Genomic DNA, 27,874 nt, shown 5'->3' on the forward strand with positions numbered 1-27,874 from the left:
AGTAACCTGGAAAGTCCATCTGGCTCTGTCTTGTTTACAGCTAGTAGTAACCTGGAAAGTCCATCTGACTCTGTCTTGACCACAGCTAGTAGTAACCTGGAAAGTCCATCTGACTCTGTCTTCTTTACAGCTAGTAGTAACCTGGAAAGTCCATCTGACTCTGTCTTGTTTACAGCTAGTAGTAACCTGGAAAGTCCATCTGACTCTGTCTTGACCACAGCTAGTAGTAACCTGGAAAGTCCATCTGACTCTGTCTTGTTTACAGCTAGTAGTAACCTGGAGAGTCCATCTGACTCTGTCTTGTTTACAGCTAGTAGTAACCTGGAAAGTCCATCTGACTCTGTCTTGACCACAGCTAGTAGTAACCTGGAAAGTCCATCAGACTCTGTCTTGTTTACAGCTAGTAGTAACCTGGAAAGTCCATCAGACTCTGTCTTGACCACAGCTAGTAGTAACCTGGAAAGTCCATCTGACTCTGTCTTGTTTACAGCTAGTAGTAACCTGGAAAGTCCATCTGACTCTGTCTTGACCACAGCTAGTGGTAACCTGGAAAGTCCATCTGACTCTGTCTTGACCACAGCTAGTAGTAACCTGGAAAGTCCATCTGACTCTGTCTTGACCACAGCTAGTAGTAACCTGGAAAGTCCATCTGACTCTGTCTTGACCACAGCTAGTAGTAACCTGGAAAGTCCATCTGACTCTGTCTTGACCACAGCTAGTAGTAACCTGGAAAGTCCATCTGACTCTGTCTTGTTTACAGCTAGTAGTAACCTGGAAAGTCCATCTGACTCTGTCTTGACCACAGCTAGTAGTAACCTGGAAAGTCCATCTGACTCTGTCTTGACCACAGCTAGTAGTAACCTGGAAAGTCCATCTGCATCACAGGGGGTTGGCGGCACCTTAATTGGGGACGTCTTTACCACAGAAAATAACAGTTTCAACAGTTGTAAAAACAGACTTCTTCCAGACAGAATAGTTCCTGTAGATTCAGACTTACTCATTACCAATCTGTTGTTATGTCTGGTGGGTTTCATAACCACGTCTGTACAACAATTCAATAATGATGAGACAGGAATCAGTTCAACCATTTATCTGGAACGTGATCATCTCAACACATACAAACTCCCATGATGCTCTGCAGCACAACCCCAATATACAACAAATAAATAAATAAGTAAATGGACACGAAACAAACTCATAGAGGAATTGAAATGTTCAGTTCTAGAAAGTAGGACCATGGGATAGAGTCAGAAAGGTCAGTATGTTTGATACCTGGTTACAGAGGTGACATAACAAGCATAAGGTCCATTATAACACAGTGAAGTAGGACCATGGGATAGAGTCAGAAAGGTCATTATGTTTCTTAACTGGTTACAGAGGTGACATAACAAGCATAAGGTCCATTATAACACAGTGAAGTAGGACCATGGGACAGGGTCAGAAAGGTCATTATGTTTGATACCTGGTTACAGAGGTGACATAACAAGCATGAGGTCCATTATAACACAGTGAAGTAGGACCATGGGATAGAGTCAGAAAGGTCATTATGTTTCTTAACTGGTTACAGAGGTGACATAACAAGCATAAGGTCCATTATAACACAGTGAAGTAGGGCCATGGGATAGGGTCAGAAAGGTCATTATGTTTCTTAACTGGTTACAGAGGTGACATAACAAGCATGAGGTCCATTATAACACAGTGAAGTAGGGCCATGGGACAGGGTCAGAAAGGTCAGTATGTTTCTGGTTACAGAGGTGACATAACAAGCATAAGGTCCATTATAACACAGTGAAGTAGGGCCATGGGACAGGGTCAGAAAGGTCAGTATGTTTCTTAACTGGTTACAGAGGTGACATAACAAGCATAAGGTCCATTATAACACAGTGAAGTAGGACCATGGGATAGAGTCAGAAAGGTCATTATGTTTCTTAACTGGTTACAGAGGTGACATAACAAGCATAAGGTCCATTATAACACAGTGAAGTAGGGCCATGGGATAGAGTCAGAAAGGTCATTATGTTTGATACCTGGTTACAGAGGTGACATAACAAGCATGAGGTCCATTATAACACAGTGAAGTAGGGCCATGGGATAGAGTCAGAAAGGTCAGTATGTTTCTTAACTGGTTACAGAGGTGACATAACAAGCATAAGGTCCATTATAACACAGTGAAGTAGGACCATGGGATAGAGTCAGAAAGGTCAGTATGTTTCTTAACTGGTTACAGAGGTGACATAACAAGCATAAGGTCCATTATAACACAGTGAAGTAGGACCATGGGATAGAGTCAGAAAGGTCAGTATGTTTCTTAACTGGTTACAGAGGTGACATAACAAGCATAAGGTCCATTATAACACAGTGAAGTAGGGCCATGGGATAGAGTCAGAAAGGTCAGTATGTTTCTTAACTGGTTACAGAGGTGACATAACAAGCATAAGGTCCATTATAACACAGTGAAGTAGGGCCATGGGATAGAGTCAGAAAGGTCATTATGTTTCTTAACTGGTTACAGAGGTGACATAACAAGCATGAGGTCCATTATAACACAGTGAAGTAGGGCCATGGGACAGGGTCAGAAAGGTCAGTATGTTTCTGGTTACAGAGGTGACATAACAAGCATAAGGTCCATTATAACACAGTGAAGTAGGGCCATGGGACAGGGTCAGAAAGGTCAGTATGTTTCTTAACTGGTTACAGAGGTGACATAACAAGCATAAGGTCCATTATAACACAGTGAAGTAGGACCATGGGATAGAGTCAGAAAGGTCAGTATGTTTGATACCTGGTTACAGAGGTGACATAACAAGCATGAGGTCCATTATAACACAGTGAAGTAGGGCCATGGGATAGAGTCAGAAAGGTCAGTATGTTTCTTAACTGGTTACAGAGGTGACATAACAAGCATAAGGTCCATTATAACACAGTGAAGTAGGACCATGGGATAGAGTCAGAAAGGTCAGTATGTTTCTTAACTGGTTACAGAGGTGACATAACAAGCATAAGGTCCATTATAACACAGTGAAGTAGGACCATGGGATAGAGTCAGAAAGGTCATTATGTTTCTTAACTGGTTACAGAGGTGACATAACAAGCATAAGGTCCATTATAACACAGTGAAGTAGGACCATGGGATAGAGTCAGAAAGGTCATTATGTTTCTTAACTGGTTACAGAGGTGACATAACAAGCATAAGGTCCATTATAACACAGTGAAGTAGGACCATGGGATAGAGTCAGAAAGGTCAGTATGTTTCTTAACTGGTTACAGAGGTGACATAACAAGCATAAGGTCCATTATAACACAGTGAAGTAGGGCCATGGGATAGAGTCAGAAAGGTCAGTATGTTTCTTAACTGGTTACAGAGGTGACATAACAAGCATAAGGTCCATTATAACACAGTGAAGTAGGGCCATGGGATAGAGTCAGAAAGGTCAGTATGTTTCTTAACTGGTTACAGAGGTGACATAACAAGCATAAGGTCCATTATAACACAGTGAAGTAGGACCATGGGATAGAGTCAGAAAGGTCATTATGTTTCTTAACTGGTTACAGAGGTGACATAACAAGCATAAGGTCCATTATAACACAGTGAAGTAGGACCATGGGACAGAGTCAGAAAGGTCAGTATGTTTCTGGTTACAGAGGTGACATAACAAGCATAAGGTCCATTATAACACAGTGAAGTAGGGCCATGGGACAGGGTCAGAAAGGTCAGTATGTTTCTTAACTGGTTACAGAGGTGACATAACAAGCATGAGGTCCATTATAACACAGTGAAGTAGGACCATGGGACAGGGTCAGAAAGGTCAGTATGTTTGATACCTGGTTACAGAGGTGACATAACAAGCATGAGGTCCATTATAACACAGTGAAGTAGGACCATGGGACAGGGTCAGAAAGGTCAGTATGTTTCTTAACTGGTTACAGAGGTGACATAACAAGCATAAGGTCCATTATAACACAGTGAAGTAGGACCATGGGACAGGGTCAGAAAGGTCAGTATGTTTGATACCTGGTTACAGAGGTGACATAACAAGCATGAGGTCCATTATAACACAGTGAAGTAGGACCATGGGACAGGGTCAGAAAGGTCAGTATGTTTCTTAACTGGTTACAGAGGTGACATAACAAGCATAAGGTCCATTATAACACAGTGAAGTAGGACCATGGGACAGGGTCAGAAAGGTCAGTATGTTTGATACCTGGTTACAGAGGTGACATAACAAGCATGAGGTCCATTATAACACAGTGAAGTAGGACCATGGGACAGGGTCAGAAAGGTCAGTATGTTTGATACCTGGTTACAGAGGTGACATAACAAGCATAAGGTCCATTATAACACAGTGAAGTAGGACCATGGGATAGAGTCAGAAAGGTCAGTATGTTTGATACCTGGTTACAGAGGTGACATAACAAGCATAAGGTCCATTATAACACAGTGAAGTAGGACCATGGGATAGAGTCAGAAAGGTCAGTATGTTTCTTAACTGGTTACAGAGGTGACATAACAAGCATAAGGTCCATTATAACACAGTGAAGTAGGACCATGGGACAGGGTCAGAAAGGTCAGTATGTTTCTTAACTGGTTACAGAGGTGACATAACAAGCATAAGGTCCATTATAACACAGTGAAGTAGAGGTGGGAGCTGAAAGCAGACATGGACAGTGAGACGGTATGAGGAGGTCAGGGGTCAAACACTAGATCAGGACAGGTAGAAATGGCAGGGCTGAGACAGAGACACATTCTGATTATGGCTCAGACCTGACCTGAGACACCCAATCAGAAGATGGCATAACAAAGTCCTGACCTGAGACACCCAATCAGAAGATGCCATAGCAAAGTCCTGTCCAGTTATATGGGATTTCCTTTCATCAAAATCCAGAACATTGACATGAGGCATCTGTCAATATAAAGTGACTTTATATCTTTAGTGAAAGTATGGAATTACTTAGTGTTACTAACATCATAAACATAAAACATTTTAAACTGCTCATTTGTATTATACTGATCTAAAATCTAAACGCAACAGGCAACAATTTCAAAGATTTTACCGAGTTACATTCAATTGAAAATAAATTCATTAGGCCTTAATCTACGAATTTAACATGACTGGGAATACAGACATGCATCTATTGGTCACAGATACCTTAGTAAACAAGTAGGATTGTGGATCAGAAAACCAGTCAGTATCTGGTGTGATCATCATTGCCTCATGCATTGCGACACATCTCCTTTACATAGAGTTGATCAGGCTGTTGGTTGTGGCCTGTGGAATATTGTCCCACTCCTCTTCAATGGCTGTGCAAAGTTTCTGGATATTGTCATGACCTGGAACACGCTGTCGTACACGTCTGTCCAGAGCATCCCAAACATGCTCAACGGCTGACATATCTGGTGAGTTCTCAGGCCATGGAAAATATATTACATTTTTTCAGCTTCCAGGAATTGTGTATAGATCCTTGCGACATCGATCGGGCCGTGCATTATCATGCTGACACATGAGGTGATGGAGGCGGAGGAATGATACGATAATGGGTTCTCATCATGGTATCTCTGTGCATATAAATTGCGATTGATAAAATGCACTTGTGTTCATTGTCCGTGGTTTATGATTCCCCATATCATAACCTCACTGCCACCATGGGCCACTCTGTTCACAACGTTTACATCAGCAAACACCATATCATAACCCCTCCACCACCATGAGCCACTCTGTTCACAACGTTGACATCAGCAAACACCATACCATAACCCCTCCACCACCATGGGCCACTCTGTTCACAACGTTTACATCAGTAAACACCATACCATAACCCCTCCACCACCATGGGCCACTCTGTTCACAACGTTTACATCAGCAAACACCATACCATAACCCCTCCACCACCATGAGCCACTCTGTTCACAACGTTTTTACATCAGCAAACACCATTGACATCAGCAAACACCATACCATAACCCCTCCACCACCATGGGCCACTCTGTTCACAACGTTGACATCAGCAAACACCATACCATAACCCCTCCGTCACCATGGGGACCTCTGTTCACAACGTTGACATCAGTAAACACCATACCATAACCCCTCCGTCACCATGGGGACCTCTGTTCACAACGTTTACATCAGCAAACATGACACCAGCTTCTTCATATGCCACAGTGGTCAGGTGGATGGATTAACTTGGCAAATGAGAAATGCTCACTAACAGGGATGTAAAACATGTCAGCTTTTTGTGTGTATGGAACATTTCAGGGATCTTTTATTTCAGAGGAATGAAACATGGGACCAACACTTTACATGTTGACTTTATATTTTTGTTCAGTGTATTTACAGGAATAAACTGGCCCAAACTGGTGTGTGTGTATTCAGTGTATGTGTGTGTGTACAAGGTGTGTGTGTGTGTCCTGTGTGGGTGTCCAGTGTCTGTTTGTGTGTGTGTGTCCGTCCAGTGTGTGTGTGTCGGGTGTGTGTCCAGTTTATGTCCAGTGTGTGTGTGTGTGTGTGTGTGTGTGTGTGTGTGTGTGTGTGTGTGTGTGTGTGCGCTTCATGTGTGTGTGTGTGTGGGTGTCCTGTGTGTGTGTGTGTCCAGTGTGTTTGCGTGTGTGTGTCCAGTTTGTGTCTGTGTGTGCCCAGTGTGTGTCCAGTATGGGTGTCTGTGTGTGTGTCCAGTGTGTGTGTCCAGTGTGTGTGTGTGTGTTTCCAGTGTGTGTGACACAGAGTTATATATTTATCTATTTATAGTCTTATTTGATATTTTATTAAAATATTGTGTTGTGTTTGATTAGGGACACTGAAGAGTCATCATAAACCCAAAACCCTGGAAAGAGGGGCTCAGTGAATGTGGAGGTGAATGTGTACAGGTGGGTAAGTGTGTCAGAGGAGACTCTGTAGAAGGACAGAGTGCCGGCTGGCCAGTCCAGATACACTCCTACTCTGTGGGAGCTGGAGGAAGGGACGTCTATGAGAGTGGTATTACAATTGTGCCTGGCAGTGTAACTGTTGTCAGAGCAGAACAGACTCCAGGACTTGTCATTCCATCCAAGTCCACAGTCCTTACCCCCTCCTCTCCTGTTGATTCCTTTATATGTCACTCCTATAACCGGCCATCCCCCACTCCACTCTACCTCCCAGTAACAGCGCCCAGTCAGACGCTCTCTACACAGCACCTGTCTACAGACCTCAAATCTCTCTGGGTGATCAGGATACGGCTGCCTCTTTCTCCCACATGTCACCTTTCTGTTCTCCTCAGACAGAGAGAGGAGTCTGTTTACTGTGTTTGGGTCCAGTGTGAGATCACAGACATCTGATGGATGAAACCAGACACAATGTTAGAAATCATCATCATTCACATTAGAATGTTTTTATTTATTTCTTTACCCCCTCTTTCTCTCCAATTTCGTGGTATAAATTGTTTAGTAGCTACTATCTGTCTCATCGCTACAACTCCCGTACGGCTCAGGAGAGACAAAGGTTGAAGGTCATGCGTCCTCCGATACACAACCCAACCAAACCGCACTGCTTCTTAACACAGCGCGCATCCAACCCGGAAGCCAGCCGCACCAATGTGTGCCCAGCCCGCCACAGGAGTCGCTAGTGCGCGATAAGACAAGGATATCCCTACCGGCCAAACCCTCCCTAACCCGGACGACGCTAGGCCAATTGTGCGTCGCCCCACTGACTTCCCGGTCGCGGCCGGTTACGGGCAGAGCCTGGGCGCGAACCCAGAGTCTCTGATGGCACAGTGGTTAAGGGCTGTACTGCAGCGCCAGCTGTGCCACCTGGGAGGCCACATTAGAATGTTAACTCACCTTTCACAAATTAATTTAATGTAGATGTTTCTAGGTATCAAAAGGAGATGTTAAGGTAACTTGAGACTTTTGATTGATCAACTGTTATACTGTATGGTAATATAAAACACACTTATTCCCATTAATTACACACACACACACACACACACACACACACACACACACACACACACACACACACACACACACACACACACACACACACACACACACACACACACACACACACACACACACACACACACACACACACACACACACACACACACACCAGGATGCATGCATGAACACTTACACATTTCTAATGTAACACGAACACGCCACACACATACACAGACACACACATTGTCAAAGCAACTCTTTCTAAACTTTGGTGTCCCTGATTTCTGATTCTGTAGAACTACAGCTGATATTTAATATGTCCAAGTAATTAATGATGGTGGTCTTTGACTTAACTTGAATTAAGACTTATTCTTAGTCAAGATCTTCACAGCAGTCAACACTCACATTTTCTAAGGCCAGGTTTCATTGTGTACTCTCCACCATGTTCCACACTGTAGCGGTAAGCAGAAGAACAGACAGTCATTGAGGGATACACGTGAACTCACTCACTCACTCACTCACTCACTCACTCACTCACTCACTCACTCACTCACTCACTCACTCACTCACTCACACTTTGTCCACGTGGTGGTAAGAATGTTTGCCTTAACTAGCCTGATTACTCAAACATGTCTGATATGAACATTGACATAAACCCTCTACATACTTGAGTTTCTCCAGTCTGTAGTTTGGATCCTCCAGTCCAGCAGAGAGCAGTCTGACTCCTGAGTCTCCTGGGTGATTGTAGCACAGGTCCAGCTCTCTCAGGTGTGAGGGGTTTGACCTCAGAGCTGAGACCAGAGAAGCAAAGCCTTCCTCTGTGACTAGACAGCCTGACAGCCTGCAAAGAGTCAAATCATATCATATTACTAATCCCCCTATTTGAAGAAGTGATGTTTTCTGACCAATTCACTTTTCATGTATTAAAGTTGTAAAACGTTTAGTATTTAAACTCGTTGGTTGATTTTGCATTTTGGTTGTGTTTTGGGTTGGGTTTTGGGGTTGTGTTTTGGGGTTGTGTTTTGGGGTTCTGTTTTGGGGTTGTGTTTGGGGTTGTGTTTTGGGGTTGTGTTTGGGGTTGTGTTTTGGGTTGTGTTTTGAGTTGTGTTTTGGGGTTGTGTTTTGGGGTTGTGTTTTGGGGTTGTGTTTTGGGGTTGTGTTTTGGGGTTGTGTTTGGGGTTGTGTTTGGAGTTGTGTTTGGAGTTGTGTTTGGGGTTGTGTTTGGAGTTGTGTTTGGGGTTGTGTTTTGGGGTTGTGTTTTGGGGTTGTGTTTTGGGGTTCTGTTTGGGGTTGTGTTTGGGGTTGTGTTTTGGGGTTGTGTTTGGGGTTGTGTTTTGGGTTGTGTTTGGGGTTGTGTTTTGGGGTTGTGTTTGGGGTTGTGTTTGGGGTTGTGTTTTGGGTTTGTGTTTGGGGTTGTGTTTTGGGGTTGTGTTTGGGGTTGTGTTTGGGGTTGTTTTTGGGTTGTGTTTGGGGTTGTGTTTGGGGTTGTGTTTGGGGTTGTGTTTGGGTTGTGTTTTGGGGTTGTGTTTAGGGTTGTGTTTGGGGTTGTGTTTTGGTTGTGTTTTGGGGTTGTGTTTGGGGTTGTGTTTGGGGTTGTGTTTGGGGTTGTGTTTGGGGTTGTGTTTGGGGTTGTGTTTTGGGTTGTGTTTGGGGTTGTGTTTTGGGGTTGTGTTTTGGGGTTGTGTTTAGGGTTGTGTTTGGGGTTGTGTTTTGGGGTTGTGTTTTGGGGTTGTGTTTGGGGTTGTGTTTGGGGTTGTGTTTTGGGGTTGTGTTTTGGGGTTGTGTTTGGGGTTGTGTTTTGGGGTTGTGTTTTGGGGTTGTGTTTGGGGTTGTGTTTTGGGGTTGTGTTTTGGGGTTGTGTTTGGGGTTGTGTTTTGGGGTTGTGTTTGGGGTTGTGTTTGGGGTTGTGTTTGGGGTTGTGTTTTGGGGTTGTGTTTGGGGTTGTGTTTGGGGTTGTGTTTTGGGTTGTGTTTGGGGTTGTGTTTTGGGTTGTGTTTTGGGGTTGTGTTTGGGGTTGTGTTTGGGGTTGTGTTTGGGTTGTGTTTGGGGTTGTGTTTTGGGGTTGTGTTTGGGGTTGTGTTTTGGGTTGTGTTTTGGGGTTGTGTTTGGGGTTGTGTTTGGGGTTGTGTTTGGGTTGTGTTTGGGGTTGTGTTTTGGGGTTGTGTTTGGGGTTGTGTTTGGGGTTGTGTTTTGGGTTGTGTTTAGGGTTGTGTTTGGGGTTGTGTTTGGGGTTGTGTTTGGGTTGTGTTTTGGGTTGTGTTTGGGTTGTGTTTGGGGTTGTATTTTGGGTTGTGTTTGGGGTTGTGTTTGGGGTTGTGTTTTGGGGTTGTGTTTGGGGTTGTGTTTTGGGTTGTGTTTTGGGGTTGTGTTTGGGGTTGTGTTTTGCCCAATAGTAACTGAATGGTGGATGGTGACTGGATTAATCTTGTGTCTAAGTGAGTAGATAACATGTTTCTAAACACTATTAAATGAATCAGGATGATTCCCTGATTACGAAAAATTCATGAATCAGTCATGAGAAATGATGAATAAGAAAGTTAGAGGCTACAACAAAACATGGTAACCTCTCACCATTACCATTTGGGGTGGCAGGGTAGCCTAGTGGTTAGAGTGTAGAGGTGGCAGGGTAGCCTAGTGGTTAGACTGTAGAGGTGGCAGGGTAGCCTAGTGGTTAGACTGTAGAGGTGGCAGGGTAGCCTAGTGGTTAGAGTGTAGGGACGGCAGGGTAGCCTAGTGGTTAGAGTGTAGGGACGGCAGGTAGCCTAGTGGTTAGAGTGTAGAGGCGCCAGGGTAGCCTAGTGGTTAGACTGTAGAGGTGGCAGGGTAGCCTAGTGGTTAGAGTGTAGAGGAGGCAGGGTAGCCTAGTGGTTAGAGTGTAGAGGTGGCAGGGTAGCCTAGTGGTTAGAGTGTAGAGGTGGCAGGGTAGCCTAGTGGTTAGAGTGTAGAGGAGGCAGGGTAGCCTAGTGGTTAGAGTGTAGAGTGTAGAGGTGGCAGGGTAGCCTAGTGGTTAGAGTGTAGAGGTGGCAGGGTAGCCTAGTGGTTAGAGTGTAGAGGTGGCAGGGTAGCCTAGTGGTTAGACTGTAGAGGCGGCAGGGTAGCCTAGTGGTTAGAGTGTTGGACTAGTAACCGAAAGGTTGCAAGTTCAAATCCCCGAGCTGACAAGGTACAAATCTGTCGTTCTGCCCCTGAACAGGCAATTAACCCACTGTTCCTAGGCCGTCATTAAAAACCCAGGCCGTCATTAAAAATAAGAATTTGTTCTTAACTGACTTACCCAGTTAAATAAATAAACTACCAATAACAGAGGGGTTTGATCTTTGTGCCTCAGTAACTTTCTCATTCATCATCATTCACAATTCATTCATAATCATGGTAGCATCCACATCAATGTAGAAGTGTTCAGAAACATCATCTATTCTTACTGACAATACAAGTGAAGTGACTCCAAAATGACAGGACATTATTCACCATTTAGTTTCTATTTGAAAAACATAATCCACAACACAACCAAAGCAAACCACAAATGCATTCAACAAGTGTGTAGAGTCACAAGGTTGATGTGATCACTGTGGGTCCAAATTATTACATTTTTCAAATGGGAAACTAGACACAAAGTGCTTTCATTTCTAAACAGTAACACAGATTGAAGGTATGAAATATCCTAAAATAAAAGGTGACATTATATACTGTTGCCTAAAATTAAACATTTGATCTCAAATCCAAAATGCTGGAGCATTTTGCAAACATATATGCTGTGGACTATGTGTTCCAGGTAAACACATCTGGATCTGGTGAACAGTTCTCACTTTTATTTAACTCGGCAAATCAGTTAAGAACCAAATCTTATTTACAACGACGGCCTACCAAAAGGCAAAAGGCCTCCTGCAGGGACGAGGGCTGGGATTAAATTATTATTATTTTTCAAATTAAAAACAATATATATATATATATATATATATATATATATATATATATATATATATAGACATACATCAGGAAAAGGGAGACACCGCAACACTGGGGCTGAGCAATAGGCAGTTTCAAATGGGTATGTTTTTTTAGCCCAAAACGAAAATACTGCCCCCTACACGCAAAAGGTTAACAAGACAAGTCAGTTATTAAGAACAAAATCTTATTTACAAAGACGGCCTACTAAAAGGCAAAAGGCCTCCTGCGGGGACGGGGGCTGGGATTAAAAATAAATATAAATATAGGACCAAACACACATCATGACAAGAGAGACAACGCAACACTACATAAAGAGAGACCTAAGACAACAACATAGCAAGGCAGCAACACATGACAACACAGCATGGTAGCAACACAACATGACAACAACATAGTAGCAACACACCATGGCAGCAGCACAACATGGTAGCAGCACAAAACATGGTAGAAACGTTATTGGTCTAGATGTAACTTTAGCCTGCAGCTTTGATATGTGCTGAGAGGACAGTTTACTGTCTAGCCATACTCCCAAGTACTTGTATGATGTGGCTACCTCAAGCTCTAAATCCTCAGAGGTAGTAATTACACCTGTGGGGTGAGGGGCATTCTTCTTACCAAACCACATGAGGTGTTCAGGAGGTGTTCAGAACAAAGTTATGGACAGAGAAAGCTCGTTAAACACTAAGAAAGCATTGTTGTAGAGCGTTTCACACAAAATCTGGTGAGGGGCCAGCTGAGTATAAGACTGTATATAGAGCATATACATGGATGAGAGAGATTCCTACTGCCTGAGCTATGTTGTTGATGTAAATTGAGAAGAGCGTGGGGTCTAGGATCAAGCCTCTTTCTGACTTTATACACTGCACTCTGAGAGATGTTGTTAGCAAACCAGGCCAAAGACCCCTCAGAGATACTCCTTAGCCGGCCCTCAAGAATGGAATTGTCTACCTTATCAAAAGCTTTGGCCAAGACAATAAAAATAGCATCACAACATTGTTATTAATCAGGGCCATTGGTGACATCATTGAGGTCCTTTAAGGAAGGTTGTAGTAACAAATCCATAACCTGAGTAGAAACTAGATTGCATTCCAGAGAGAATACCAGTAAGTTGATTACTGACAAGTTTTTCCAACAGTTTTGATGAACAGGGCAAAATAGAAATAGGCCTATAACAGTTAGGATCAGCTTGATCTCCCCCTCTTGTTGACCAAATACAGTAACACTGACCTTAGAGTCTCCAGTTTACAGTGGGGATTCCCCAGTCCAGCAGAGAGCAGCTCCACTCCTGAATCCTTCAGGTCATTGTTACTCAGATCCAGCTCTCTCAGGTGTGAGGAGTTTGACTTCAGAGCTGAGACCAGAGAAGCACAGCCTTCCTCTGTGACTAGACAGCCTGACAGCCTGCAAAGAGTAAAATCATATTAAAAACACACTGCTATTCTTTGGTGTTGAAAATAGTGGCAGCATATTTTTTCAACACATTCAGATATCAGTGTCCTGAAACCTGCCATATCTATTCAGAAATGAATGTATCATTATTAGAAATGATCATAATATTGCTTGAAGAGAGACAAATGTGTAGTTCACTGTCAAAGGAATTGAACAATTCCTATATATATTCAATAACCAATTCAATTTAAATCACTGTCTGTTTCTAAGAATTTGTAAGATTGTCATTTGCATAAAATAGACAGAGACCAGTCTATCAAAATTAGCCAATAGCATTTATTCTCGAGAGCGCTGATCATAGAACCATGTACAACAGCTTATATATCACATATGACGTCATAGGTTATAAAATGTATCTCCTCCTCTAGACCAAGACAAAGCAGGTTCAACATTTAATTCCAAATCCCTAGCGCAAATACCTGACACACTATATCTTGATTAACTCCTGAAGTCTCACCATAGTTTATTACCACTTAGCAGACAGTTCCAGATAAGGAAAACCTGGAGGGGCTCTCGCTGTCTTATTTGATCGCCACAGAGTTATAGCTGAGTTGGTTCAAACATAGGTTAATGACCCTCTTTGCTTACTTTAGACACACACACATACATTCCTTCCTACACAAAGGTTATCATTTCCAATTACCCAATATCCATGCTACATAACCTCTTTCTTAGGAACTAACATTATTAATCAGATATTGTAAAACAGGGTAGAGTTTAATTGGTTATAGTTCTATTTAAATGTAAATATTGTTTAGTCATTATTCATAAAAATCCTAACATTCACATATTTGAGTAGACTGACCAGACCAGTTTAAAAAGCAGTATCGGTTAAAAGACAGACAGTGAGGTATCAGATTTAGATTGGTGTGGACTGTATACTCAGTACATATCTATTTTGACAGTGAAGATAACATTTTAAATGTGGATCTGTACTCCAACATTTTGGATTTGAGGTCTAATGTTTCACATGAGGTGACAGTATATAATGTCACCTTTAATTTGAGGCTATTTTCATACATATCTGTTTCACAGTTTATAAATGAAAGCACTTTATGTATCTAGTCCCCCTATTTGAAGAAGTCATAAGTATTCTGACCAATTCACTTATAGTGTATTCAAGTAGTCAAAATAATTGTATTTGGTCCCATATTCTTGGAACGCAATGACAACATCAAGCCTGTGACTTGAGAAAGATCATGAGTTAATCATTAATAATAACGAGTGAGAGAGTTACAGAGGCTACAACAAGACATTCTAACCTCTCACCATTAACCTCTAATTAAAGGTGACATTCTAACCTCTCACCATTAACCTCTAATTAAAGGTGACATTCTAACCTCTCACCATTAACCTCTAATTAAAGGTGACATTCTAACCTCTCACCATTAACCTCTAATTAAAGGTGACATTCTAACCTCTCACCATTAACCTCTAATTAAAGGTGACATTCTAACCTCTCACCATTAACCTCTAATTAAAAGGTGACATTCTAACCTCTCACCATTAACCTCTAATTAAAGGTGACATTCTAACCTCTCACCATTAACCTCTAATTAAAGGTGACATTCTAACCTCTCACCATTAACCTCTAATTAAAGGTGACATTCTAACCTCTCACCATTAACCTCTAATTAAAAGGTGACATTCTGTACTGTCGTCTAATGTGAAACATTTGATCTCAAATCCTAAATGCTGGAGCATAGCACCACATTTAAAACTGTAAACTTCACTGTAAACACACATATGATGTGGACTATGTGTCTGGTAAACACTTGTGGATCTGGTGAACAGTTATCACTTGTTGACCAACTACAGGAATACTGACCCCAGGGTCTCCAGTTTACAGTGGGGATTCCCCAGTCCAGCAGAGAGCAGCTTCACTCCTGAATCCTTCAGGTCATTGTTACTCAGATCCATCTCTCTTGGGTGTGAGGGATTTGCCTTCAGAGCTGAGACCAGAGAAGCACAGCCTTCCTCTGTGACTTGACAGCCTGACAGCCTGCAAATAGTAAAATCATATTAAAACCACACTGCTATTCTTTGGTAGTGAAAATAGTGGCAGTATATATTTCTCAACATATTCAGATACATCAGTGTCCTGAAACCTGCCATATCTATTCATAAATGAATGAATGTATCATTATTAGAAATGATCATAATATTGCTTGAAGAGAGAGAAATGTATTGTACAAATATCTGAGTAGACTGACCAGACCTTCACCTCTGATGCTTTAAAAAATACACTTTGAGTACTTCTTCAAATGGGAGAACTAGGTCCATGAAGTGGTTTCTTTTCTAAAAGCTAAAACATATTTTTATGAGTACCTTAAAAACAAAGGAGACATTCTGTACTGCCGCCTAATATGAAACATAATATCTCAAATCCTAAATGCTGGAGCATTGAGACAAATTTAAACCTGTAAGCTTCACTGTCCAAACACATATGGTGTGGACTATGTGTCTGGTAAACACATGTGGAACTAGTGAACAGTTATCACTTGTTGACCAACTACAGGAATACTGACCTCAGAGTCTCCAGTTTACAGTGGGGATTCCCCAGTCCAGCAGAGAGCAGCTTCACTCCTGAATCCTTCAGGTCATTGTTACTCAGATCCAGCTCTCTCAGGTGTGAGGGGTTTGACTTCAGAGCTGAGACCAGAGAAGCACAGCCTTCCTCTGTGACTCCACAGCCTGACAGCCTGATAAAGAGATCATCATGATTTCACAAACACACTGTTAATTTAAAACCAGTAGTGTAGAAGGACAATGGCAGATGCATTTGGTTTATTCTCTCAAACAACATATAGATTCATCTTTAATCTCCTAGAAATGTATGGTCACATTGTTGTAATATTTCTGTTGTGGAGAAATGACCAAGCAGGAGACGGGAGTACTGTTAGTTTTCGTTTAGTCAGAACCCCTCCGTGCTCTACAGTTCCCGGCACCCCAGTGTGCATTTCCTATTAGGTGTAGTAACGTAACACTGCCATAATGCATTACAGCTTAGTAACAGCACAGTAACTCATATAAACAGATGTAGATCCCAGATACTACCATTATTATACTAATGTGAACAGCAATGCATTGATTCAATATATTTTTCTGAATAAAGTGAATATTTCTTCCTGATGATTAGTACTTAAATGTATTTGTATTTACTCACAGAGCAGCTCTGGAGACTTTGACCACTGGCAGCAGCCTCAGAAGACCTTCCTCTGATCTGGAGTATTTCTTCAGGTCAAACACATCCAGCTCCTTTTCTGAAGTCAGCAACACAAAGACCAGAGCTGACCACTGTGAAGGTAAGAGTTCATCACTGGAGACACTTCCTGATCTCAGGTAGCTTTGGATCTCCTCCACTAGAGAATGGTCATTCAGTTCATTCAGACAGTGGAACAGATTGATGCACCTCTCTGGAGAGGGATTGTCCCTGATCTTCTCCTTGATGTACTTGACTGTTTCTTCATGGCTCTGTGAGCTGCTTCCTATCGTTGTCAGTAGACCTCGTAAGTGCTTCTGATTGGACTCCAGTGAGAGGCCCAGAAGGAAGCGGAGGAAAAGGTCCAGGTTTCCCGTCTCACTTTGTAAGGCTTTATCCACAGCGCTCTTGTAGACAGTAACTTCTGTCTTCAGTAGACAATCGTTGCTGGATGTTGTTTGAGGTTCGGCCATTAGATTCTCATTGTTGTTGCTGAATGAGAGGAACACATATACAGCAGCCAGAAACTCCTGAATGCTCAGATGCACAAAGCAGTACACCTTGTCCTGGTACAGCCCACATTCCTCTTTAAAGATCTGTGTGCACAATCCTGAGTACACTGAGGCTTCATTGACATCAATGCCAGCCTCTTTCAGGTCTTCTTCATAGAAAATCAGATTTCCCTTGACAAGCTGTTGAAAAGCCATTTTTCCCAGTGACAAAATGCTCTCTTTATTCCAGTCTGGACCCCTCTCTTCTTTCCCAAGATACTTTTCATTCTTCTGTTTGGTATGAAACACCACAAGGTGTGTGTACATCTCAGTCAGAGTCTTGGGCATCTCTTCTCTCTTATGTTTCAGCATGTCTTCAAGGACTGTTGCAGAAATCCAACAAAAGACTGGAATGTGGCACATGATGTGGAGGCTCTTTGATGTCTTTATGTGTGAGATGATTCTGCTGGCCAGGTCCTCATCACTGAATCTTCTCCTGAAGTACTCCTCCTTCTGTGGGTCATTGAACCCTCGTACCTCTGTCACCTGGTCAACACACTCAGGGGGGATCTGATTGGCTGCTGCAGGTCGGGTAGTTATCCAGAGGAGAGCAGAGGGAAGCAGGTTTCCCTTGATGAGATTTGTCAGCAGAACATCCACTGAGGTTGACTCTGTGACGTCCCAACAGATCTTGTTGTTCTGGAAGTCTAGGGGCAGTCGGCACTCATCCAGACCATCAAAGATGAACAGAACTTTGTACTTGTCGTAGTTGGAGATTCTTGATTGTTTGGTTTCCATTGAGAAGTGGTTGAGAAGTTCAATCAAAGTGTGTTTGTCCTCTTTCATCAAATTCAGCTCCCGAAAAGGGAATGAAAAAACAAATTGGACATCCTGATTTGCTTTTCCTTCAGCCCAGTCCAGAATGAACTTCTGCACAGAGACTGTTTTTCCAATGCCAGCGACTCCCTTTGTCAGCACAGTTCTGATAGGTTTGTCTTGTCCAGTTAAGGGTTTGAAGATGTCATTACATTTGATTGCAGTCTCTGGTCTTGCTTGTTTCCTGGTTGTTGTCTCAATCTGTCTCAGCTCATGTTCATTATTGACCTCTCCTGCTCCACCCTCTGTGATGTAGAGCTCTGTGTAGATCTTATTGAGAAGTGTTGGGTTTCCTTGTTTAGCGACCCCCTCAAATACACATTGAAACTTCTTCTTTAGATTAGATTTGAGTTCATGTTGACAAATCACAGCAAGCTCATCTGAATGAAGAAATAACACAGAGGATATTAATGTTACGTCTGTTTTAATACTGTAGGACTGTGTTATAAGGTGTACATTATAATACATTATTCTCTTAACTGCCTGTATTAATGTGTACATGATTTCATAATGCATTACACACTGGAGTGACTGATTATATTATTATTATTCATATTGCAGACAGTATCATTAATGTTGTCTCTCTATCACTGTCTTTCTCTGTCTGTCCTCTGTCTCTCCTCTCTCTCTCCTCTGTCTCTCTGTCTCTCCTCTGTCTCTCCTCTGTCTGTCCTCTGTCTGTCCTCTCTCTCTCTCTCCTCTGGTTCTCCTCTCTCTCTCCTCTGTCTGTCTCTCTCTCTCTCCTCTGTCTCTTTCTCTCTCCTCTGTCTCTCTCTCTCTCCTCTCTCTCTCTCTCTCTCTCTCTCTGTCTCTCCTCTCTCTCTCCTCTGTCTCTCCTCTGTCTGTCCTCTGTCTCTCTCTCTCTCTCTGTCTCTCTCTCTCTACTCTGTCTCTCTCTCCTCTGGTTCTCCTCTCTCTCTCCTCTGGTTCTCCTCTCTCTCTCCTCTGTCTCTCTCTCTCTCCTCTGTCTCTCTCTCTACTCTGTCTCTCTCTCCTCTGGTTCTCCTCTCTCTCTCCTCTGTCTCTCTCTCTACTCTGTCTCTCTCTCTCTGGTTCTCCTCTCTCTCTCCTCTGGTTCTCCTCTCTCTCTCTCTGTCTCTCCTCTGTCTCTCCTCTGTCTCTCCTCTGTCTCTCCTCTGTCTCTCATCTGTCTGTCCTCTCTCTCTCCTCTGTCTCTCTCTCCTCTGTCTCTCTCTCTCTACTCTGTCTGTCCTCTGTCTGTCCTCTCTCTCTCCTCTGTCTCTCCTCTGTCTCTCTCTCTCTCCTCTGTCTCTCTCTCTCTCTCCTCTGTCTCTCTCTCTCTACTCTGTCTCTCCTGTCTAAATTAATCAACACATCCCTGCTGCTACTTGATGTGGTCACTAGGTGTTGTGTTAAGGCTTCTACAATATAATTGTGTTACACAACTACTTTAGCTGTACTTTAGTTTCAGCTTTTAAATGTTTGTTATAAAACAGCATTCAACATGAGGCAGACAGCTCTTACTTTTCTCCAGTGTGTCAGCAAGCTCCTTCTGGTTCATTTTCCTCAGGACGTGCAGTGTGATCTTCAGAGCTCCCTCTCTGGCACTGCTCTCCTGCTTCTCATCTTCAGCATCCACCACTTCCTTATCCTGCTTCTGACTCTCAAAGCCTTCTGGGAGTTCTGGACTAAGAATCCTCTTGTACCTCTTCAGCTCGTTGTTCACAAATGTCATAAAATTCTCTTCAAGCAACTGAAATAAATTAAGTAAATAATTTAAGCAAGAGAAGAAATACTTTCTCATTAACACATTAATGAATGATTGACAGATCAACTTTACTTGAGGTAAAGAAAAACAAATGTACATAACAGGACCACCCACATACACTGAATATAGAGGCCAGGTCTGTTTGATGACTCTGGGAAGACTGACCACTGAGAATCTCTGACTCTGTTGTCTCCTGTTCGGTTCTGTGGACAAAACATGAGATTACATTTCCTCAACCAGGGAGGGCACACACACACACACACACACACACACACACACACACACACACACACACACACACACACACACACACACACACACACACACACACACACACACACACACACACACACACACACACACACACACACACACAGGGAGGGAGGGAGGGAATGTCGTGTTTGTTTAAAATTGCTTTAGGACTATGAAAATGGGAAAAAGCATTAGCCTATGGATTTTGAAAACAACAAGAATAAATGGGAATATGGGAGATGGGAAATGACTGTGTTTAACTCACTGACCATGACTCGTGAGTTCTTCCTACCTTTGTTCAGTAGAATAATCTCCCTCTCTGAAGTCTATAATTTTATCCATAGACCGGTCACTCTTCATGGACAGACAGCTGGGTACAGGGGAGGCTGGTCTCTCCTGCTTGATTGGACTTCAACACAACAGAGACAAACATTACATCTCTCATCTACTCTGAGCTCAGATGGGGAAACATAATAATAGTTTCATTCCAAATCGCTATATATCCATTTTCAGAAAAGTTGGTAAATTAGATGTTATTGTTTAAAGAAATGATAAAAGTGATTGATGTGTTTTTTTACTAGCTAATCATGGCATGTGATTGGTTAATGACAGACATGTGTTTGTTTGAAATCAAGACAAATAATCATGTTTTATTGCAAAATGTCATATGTCTGCCTCACTTTCAGAGAAATAAAAAGTACTGCTCGGTTTTATACAGTCAAATGTTACTGACTGGCTAGATTCAGTCTTATGTAGCAACATTATGAATGGTGTTTTTTACAGTGGATTAAAGTAGAAACTCAGAGCTACAACATGTTATATCAGACACTACAGTTGAGGAACAATGGGAAAGTAATTCTGCTTTGGAAGATGATAAACTTGAAACCTCACTTTTCAGAAAATGATCCTTGAATGTTTTGGTACCTACTGGAGAGCTCTTCTTTGTCTACAGGGCTGTTACTTTGGCAGATAATGTCACCCATCTAAATAAATCGTTTTTTATATATATATATAATGAACTAAATGTATGGTGTTTTTGGTTTATGTCAGTTTCATTGTTTGTTATGTTAAACATGGTTATTTTATGATTGTGGTAAAAATAATTAGAAAATGTAACATTTTCAATTCTGAGTAATTACTACTTTAGTAAGGAATTACCCATTATTCAGTACTACTGCAGTTGCTGAATAATTCAAATAGATGGCAGCATAAGACCATGAATGAAATTTCAGAAGATTAGTGTAGTTCTCTCTCCCTGGCTACACCACCACTCCCCCTCACAAGAGAACTTCTGTGGGGGCTATGTCCTGTCCCTTTCCATACTGCTAATGCAAGAGGACTTCTGTGGGGGCTATGTCCTGTCCCTTTCCATACTGCTAATGCAAGAGGACTTCTGTGGGGGCTATGTCCTGTCCCTTTCCATACTGCTAATGCAAGAGAACTTCTGCGGGGGCTATGTCCTGTCCCTTTCCATACTGCTAATGCAAGAGAACTTCTGTGGGGGCTATGTCCTGTCCCTTTCCATACTGCTAATGCAAGAGAACTTCTGTGGGGGCTATGTCCTGTCCCTTTCCATACTGCTAATGCAAGAGAACTTCTGTGGGGGCTATGTCCTGTCCCTTTCCATACTGCTAATGCAAGAGGACTTCTGTGGGGGCTATGTCCTGTCCCTTTCCATACTGCTAATGCAAGAGGACTTCTGCGGGGGCTATGTTCTGTCCCTTTCCATACTGCTAATGCAAGAGAACTTCTGTGGGGCTATGTCCTGTCCCTTTCCATACTGCTAATGCAAGAGAACTTCTGTGGGGGCTATGTTCTGTCCCTTTCCATACTGCTAATGCAAGAGAACTTCTGCGGGGCTGTGTTCTGTCCCTTTCCATACTGCTAATGCAAGAGGACTTCTGTGGGGGCTATGTCCTGTCCCTTTCCATACTGCTAATGCAAGAGGACTTCTGTGGGGGCTATGTTCTGTCCCTTTCCATACTGCTAATGCAAGAGGACTTCTGTGGGGGCTATGTTCTGTCCCTTTCCATACTGCTAATGCAAGAGGACTTCTGTGGGGGCTATGTTCTGTCCCTTTCTATACTGCTAATGCAAGAGGACTTCTGCGGGGGCTATGTTCTGTCCCTTTCCATACTGCTAATGCAAGAGGACTTCTGTGGGGGCTATGTTCTGTCCCTTTCCATACTGCTAATGCAAGAGGACTTCTGTGGGGGCTATGTTCTGTCCCTTTCCATACTGCTAATGCAAGAGGACTTCTGTGGGGGCTGTGTCCTGTCCCTTTCCATACTGCTAATGCAAGAGGACTTCTGTGGGGGCTAATGCAAGAGAACTTCTGCGGGGGCTATGTTCTGTCCCTTTCCATACTGCTAATGCAAGAGGACTTCTGTGGGGGCTGTGTCCTGTCCCTTTCCATACTGCTAATGCAAGAGGACTTCTGTGGGGGCTGTGTTCTGTCCCTTTCCATACTGCTAATGCAAGAGAACTTCTGCGGGGGCTATGTCCTGTCCCTTTCTATACTGCTAATGCAAGAGAACTTCTGTGGGGGCTATGTCCTGTCCCTTTCCATACTGCTAATGCAAGAGGACTTCTGTGGGGGCTGTGTCCTGTCCCTTTCCATACTGCTAATGCAAGAGGACTTCTGTGGGGGCTGTGTTCTGTCCCTTTCCATACTGCTAATGCAAGAGAACTTCTGTGGGGGCTATGTCCTGTCCCTTTCCATACTGCTAATGCAAGACAACTTCTGCGGGGGCTGTGTCCTGTCCCTTTCCATACTGCTAATGCAAGAGAACTTCTGCGGGGGCTATGTCCTGTCCCTTTCCATACTGCTAATGCAAGAGGACTTCTGTGGGGGCTGTGTCCTGTCCCTTTCCATACTGCTAATGCAAGAGAACTTCTGCGGGGGCTATGTCCTGTCCCTTTCTATACTGCTAATGCAAGAGAACTTCTGCGGGGGCTATGTCCTGTCCCTTTCTATACTGCTAATGCAAGAGAACTTCTGCGGGGGCTATGTTCTGTCCCTTTCCATACTGCTAATGCAAGAGAACTTCTGTGGGGGCTATGTCCTGTCCCTTTCCATACTGCTAATGCAAGAGGACTTCTGTGGGGGCTATGTCCTGTCCCTTTCCATACTGCTAATGCAAGAGAACTTCTGTGGGGGCTATGTCCTGTCCCTTTCCATACTGCTAATGCAAGAGGACTTCTGCGGGGGCTATGTTCTGTCCCTTTCCATACTGCTAATGCAAGAGGACTTCTGTGGGGGCTGTGTCCTGTCCCTTTCTATACTGCTAATGCAAGAGGACTTCTGCGGGGGCTGTGTTCTGTCCCTTTCCATACTGCTAATGCAAGACAACTTCTGCGGGGGCTATGTCCTGTCCCTTTCTATACTGCTAATGCAAGACAACTTCTGTGGGGGCTGTGTCCTGTCCCTTTCCATACTGCTAATGCAAGAGGACTTCTGCGGGGGCTATGTCCTGTCCCTTTCCATACTGCTAATGCAAGAGAACTTCTGTGGGGGCTGTGTCCTGTCCCTTTCCATACTGCTAATGCAAGAGAACTTCTGCGGGGCTATGTCCTGTCCCTTTCCATACTGCTAATGCAAGAGGACTTCTGTGGGGGCTGTGTTCTGTCCCTTTCCATACTGCTAATGCAAGAGAACTTCTGTGGGGGCTGTGTCCTGTCCCTTTCCATACTGCTAATGCAAGAGGACTTCTGCGGGGGCTATGTCCTGTCCCTTTCTATACTGCTAATGCAAGAGGACTTCTGCGGGGGCTATGTCCTGTCCCTTTCTATACTGCTAATGCAAGAGAACTTCTGCGGGGGCTATGTCCTGTCCCTTTCTATACTGCTAATGCAAGAGAACTTCTGCGGGGGCTATGTCCTGTCCCTTTCCATACTGCTAATGCAAGAGGACTTCTGTGGGGGCTGTGTCCTGTCCCTTTCCATACTGCTAATGCAAGAGAACTTCTGCGGGGGCTATGTCCTGTCCCTTTCCATACTGCTAATGCAAGAGGACTTCTGTGGGGGCTGTGTCCTGTCCCTTTCCATACTGCTAATGCAAGAGAACTTCTGCGGGGGCTATGTCCTGTCCCTTTCCATACTGCTAATGCAAGAGGACTTCTGTGGGGGCTGTGTCCTGTCCCTTTCCATACTGCTAATGCAAGAGAACTTCTGCGGGGGCTATGTTCTGTCCCTTTCTATACTGCTAATGCAAGAGAACTTCTGCGGGGGCTATGTTCTGTCCCTTTCTATACTGCTAATGCAAGAGAACTTCTGCGGGGGCTGTGTCCTGTCCTTTTCCATACTGCTAATGCAAGAGGACTTCTGTGGGGGCTGTGTCCTGTCCCTTTCCATACTGCTAATGCAAGAGAACTTCTGTGGGGGCTATGTCCTGTCCCTTTCTATACTGCTAATGCAAGAGAACTTCTGTGGGGGCTGTGTCCTGTCCCTTTCTATACTGCTAATGCAAGAGAACTTCTGCGGGGGCTGTGTTCTGTCCCTTTCCATACTGCTAATGCAAGAGGACTTCTGCGGGGACTATGTCCTGTCCTTTTCTATACTGCTAATGCAAGAGAACTTCTGTGGGGGCTGTGTTCTGTCCCTTTCTATACTGCTAATGCAAGAGAACTTCTGCGGGGGGCTGTGTTCTGTCCCTTTCTATACTGCTAATGCAAGAGGACTTCTGCTATGTTCTGTCCCTTTCCATACTGCTAATGCCAGAGAACTTCTGTGGGGGCTGTGTTCTGTCCCTTTCTATACTGCTAATGCAAGAGAACTTCTGTGGGGGCTGTGTTCTGTCCCTTTCTATACTGCTAATGCAAGAGAACTTCTGCGGGGGCTGTGTTCTGTCCCTTTCCATACTGCTAATGCAAGAGAACTTCTGTGGGGGCTATGTCCTGTCCCTTTCTATACTGCTAATGCAAGAGAACTTCTGTGGGGGCTGTGTTCTGTCCCTTTCTATACTGCTAATGCAAGAGAACTTCTGCGGGGCTGTGTTCTGTCCCTTTCTATACTGCTAATGCAAGAGAACTTCTGCGGGGCTGTGTTCTGTCCCTTTCTTACTGCTTGGGGGGTACAAGCTGTTAGGGAGCCATTTGATTAATTGTTCAGCAGTCTTACTACTTGGGGGGTAGAAACTGTTAGGGAGCCATTTGATTAATTGTCCAGCAGTCTTACTGCTTGGGGGTAGAAGCTGTTAGGGAGCCATTTGATTAATTGTTCAGCAGTCTTACTACTTGGGGGGTAGAAGCTGTTAGGGAGCCATTTGGTCCTAGACTTGGCGCTCCGGTACCGCTTGCCGTGCGCTAGCAGAGAAAACAGTCTATGACTTGGGTGACTGGAGTCTCTGACAATTTTATGGGCTTTCCTCTGACACCACCTATTATATAGGTCCTGGATTGCAGGAAGCTTGGCCTCAGGGATGTACTGGGCCGTACGCACTACCCTCTGTAGAGCCTTACGGTCAGATGCCGAGCAGTTGCCATACCAGGGAGTGATGCAACCGGTCAGGATGCTCTCGATGGTACAGCTGCAGAACTGTTGAGGTTCTGGGGACCCATGACAAATATTTTTAGTCTCCTGAGGGGGAAAAGGTTTTGTTGTGCCCTCTTCACAACTGTCTTGGTGTGTTTGGACCATGTTAGTTTGTTGGTGATGTGGCCTCAAGGAACTTGAAACTCTCGACCAGCTCCACTACAGACCCGTTGATGTTAATGGGGGCCTGTTCCTGTAGTCCACGATCAGCTCCTTGTCTTGCTCACATTGAGGGAGAGGTTGTTGCCCTGGCACCACACTGATACTTCCAGGTCAACTCTAATATGGATACCCTTGTAAAGCACACTTTCTCCTCTTTCCAGCCAAATCAATACTATCAAACCATTATCATGTCAATCAACGCTTGAATAGAAACGTTGTTCAACATCCCAGATTTTGATGCCAACACAGTCGCGACAGTCACACTAGTTTCCATTGCAGCCTTGTTTGAATTTGCGGTTACACAAATTTGTACAGAATGGGGTTAGTCATCAGTAGCTTACCTAGCTGTTCCTGACTAATTTGACTAGCTAGCAGGTTGTTCGTCTGTCACACGACTCGAGGATGATGACATATCCGGTGAACCACAAAATGAAACAAGGATAGCGAGTGAAAAGGGTCTGGCTACACTCATACTGTCCCTGACCGTAAAGAAAAAAGAAAATTGAACAATAAACTTTGGTGTCTTAACGAATTCCGTTATTCCCCTATTGCCTAATAATTATATTAGGCAATAAATAAGAGTAGGAAAAATTAATGTGTCATGCAAAAATTATATAGATGTGTGTGTGTGTATGCTGGCAAAGATGTGTGTGTGTCTGTGTGTGTGTGTGTGTGTGTGTGTGTGCTGGTGAGACAACCACATATAACAGTCAAATATACTGGCTACAAACATTTCATTCCAGCAATATAGTTTTTTGCAAAACAAAAATTCATCCACAAATCAATGAATTAAAATCTTAGAACATCAATATTTTACAGACACATGAAGGTTCCCCATAACATCGTTTCTGATGAAAAATAACATGCGATTTTGTTGTTGTTGATATAAGGTTTTAGAAATAAACTCTATATACGTTTTTAAGTAATATTATCATCTCACCTCTTAGCTTTGGTGTCATGTTCTCCAGAGAGACTCATTTTAGAGACAGGGACCCCCTCCTCGTTCTCCCCAGAGAGACTCATTTTAGAGACAGGGACCCCCTCCTCTTTCTCCCCAGAGAGACTCATTTTAGAGACAGGGACCTCCTCCTCTTTCTCCCCAGAGAGACTCATTTTAGAGACAGGGACCTCCTCCTCTTTCTCCCCAGAGAGACTCATTTTAGAGACAGGGACCCCCTCCTCTTTCTCCCCAGAGAGACTCATTTTAGAGACAGGGACCCCCTCCTCTTTCTCCCCAGAGAGACTCATTTTAGAGACAGGGACCTCCTCCTCTTTCTCCCCAGAGAGACTCATTTTAGAGACAGGGACCTCCTCCTCTTTCTCCCCAGAGAGACTCATTTTAGAGGCAGGGACCTCTCCTCTTTCTCCCCAGAGAGACTCATTTTAGAGACAGGGACCCCCTCCTCTTTCTCCCCAGAGAGACTCATTTTAGAGGCAGGGACCCCCTCCTCTCTCTCCCCAGAGAGACTCATTTTAGAGGCAGGGCCCCCCTCCTCTCTCTCCCCAGAGAGACTCATTTCAGAGCACTGACCCCTAAACAGAGATCCAACATGTTGGTTGTGGTTAACACAGTGACAAATAATTATTGAAGTTAAATTGTTCTCTTTTAAAACATTTCCTAACAGACACATCCAAACAGTCAGGTGATTTAATGCATCACATCAACATGTAGTGGTGACTGATGTGTTTAACCTCTTCTCCATGTAGAGAAACTATTGATAATAACAATATAATAATAATAAATTCTCACTTTCTCTGTTAATCATTTCACTCATTCTAGTGTGTTGCTTTGTTCAACAGCTATGCTATTATTATACTATTACTAAATTGAATTCATAATAACAATGTTAAGAGAAGTATGTTCAGTGGTTTCACCCCAAATTACACAAGAAGCAGGAACTCACGGTAATTATGAAAACAACAAATGTTCTGATATTCTGAAAGATGATTTAGAACTATGACACATTAACATTTTTACAAATTGTAAAATAACCAGATATACAAATCCTATAATACGATATACGAACGATATGTTTTTCAATTTTATCGTCAACGCCCAGTTAGCGCCATTTAGTATGATTGAACTGTCACGTAGCTGTCCCAGGGGAAATGGACTGTTACATCTGAGTGTTTTCATTTCATTCACTAGTAAAATAACAACATACATTTAATGTCTCTACACACTTCACAATAATCCCTGGGAAGAGTCTTACCTTGTAGCCTGAATTCACAACCAGAACTCAAGTCATTGAGATTATCCGTTGTACTGAGAGAAGCACCTTCCTGATGACAAGTCTCTCTGTATCTATGTTCTATGTACA

General features: G+C 43.3%; 1 protein-coding gene and 1 long non-coding RNA gene across 67 annotated transcripts; one reads left to right on the forward strand and one right to left on the reverse strand.

Moving 5' to 3' along the window:
• Positions 1-1,075: 1,075 nt before the first annotated feature.
• On the reverse strand, positions 1,076-27,874 carry LOC118382838 (NLR family CARD domain-containing protein 3-like). Of its 48 annotated transcripts, none has more exons than XM_052519974.1 (18): positions 27,767-27,874; positions 26,951-27,086; positions 26,494-26,906; positions 20,152-20,268; positions 19,726-19,810; positions 19,364-19,592; positions 16,476-18,258; positions 15,838-16,011; positions 15,138-15,311; positions 13,088-13,261; positions 8,580-8,753; positions 8,318-8,364; positions 6,043-7,305; positions 4,393-5,897; positions 3,823-3,917; positions 2,783-2,877; positions 2,028-2,502; positions 1,076-1,557 (listed from the first exon to the last, which is right to left on the reverse strand). In XM_052519974.1, the coding sequence occupies exons 2-13, from the start codon at positions 27,068-27,070 to the stop codon at positions 6,761-6,763; spliced, it is 4,035 nt and encodes a 1,344-aa protein (XP_052375934.1). In that variant the 5' UTR covers positions 27,071-27,086; positions 27,767-27,874; the 3' UTR covers positions 1,076-1,557; positions 2,028-2,502; positions 2,783-2,877; positions 3,823-3,917; positions 4,393-5,897; positions 6,043-6,760. The 48 variants fall into 48 exon arrangements, with proteins under 48 accessions (XP_052375934.1, XP_052375932.1, XP_052375928.1 ...); XM_052519972.1 differs by having other exon boundaries at positions 2,783-2,972; XM_052519968.1 differs by having other exon boundaries at positions 2,783-3,067.
• LOC127930324 (uncharacterized) lies at positions 1,267-4,637 on the forward strand. 19 transcript variants are annotated; one of them, XR_008137985.1, is made up of 9 exons: positions 1,267-1,398; positions 1,494-1,683; positions 1,774-1,963; positions 2,059-2,514; positions 2,700-3,145; positions 3,431-3,554; positions 3,645-3,853; positions 3,949-4,043; positions 4,424-4,563. It is a non-coding gene; the product is annotated as an uncharacterized LOC127930324 (long non-coding RNA). The 19 variants fall into 19 exon arrangements; XR_008137983.1 differs by having other exon boundaries at positions 3,645-3,834; positions 3,930-3,995; positions 4,376-4,522; XR_008137982.1 differs by lacking the exon at positions 3,949-4,043 and adding an exon at positions 4,120-4,185 and having other exon boundaries at positions 3,645-3,834; positions 4,376-4,522.

This window comes from Oncorhynchus keta, chromosome 5 (assembly GCF_023373465.1).
Source record: "Oncorhynchus keta strain PuntledgeMale-10-30-2019 chromosome 5, Oket_V2, whole genome shotgun sequence".
Lineage (NCBI taxonomy): Eukaryota > Metazoa > Chordata > Actinopteri > Salmoniformes > Salmonidae > Oncorhynchus > Oncorhynchus keta.

Excerpts from the sequence above, each read along its gene's own strand:
- LOC118382838 (XM_052519932.1), bottom strand. The coding sequence starts at position 27,070 with ATGAGTCTCTCTGGGGAGAGAGAGGAGGGGGGCCCTGCCTCTAAAATG. Across the intron at positions 20,269-26,493 it reads CATGACACCAAAGCTAAGAG|TCCAATCAAGCAGGAGAGAC; the intron begins GTGAGATGATAA and ends GTTGTGTTGAAG. Across the intron at positions 8,754-13,087 it reads TGTAAACTGGAGACTCTAAG|GCTGTCAGGCTGTCTAGTCA; the intron begins GTCAGTGTTACT and ends GACTCTTTGCAG.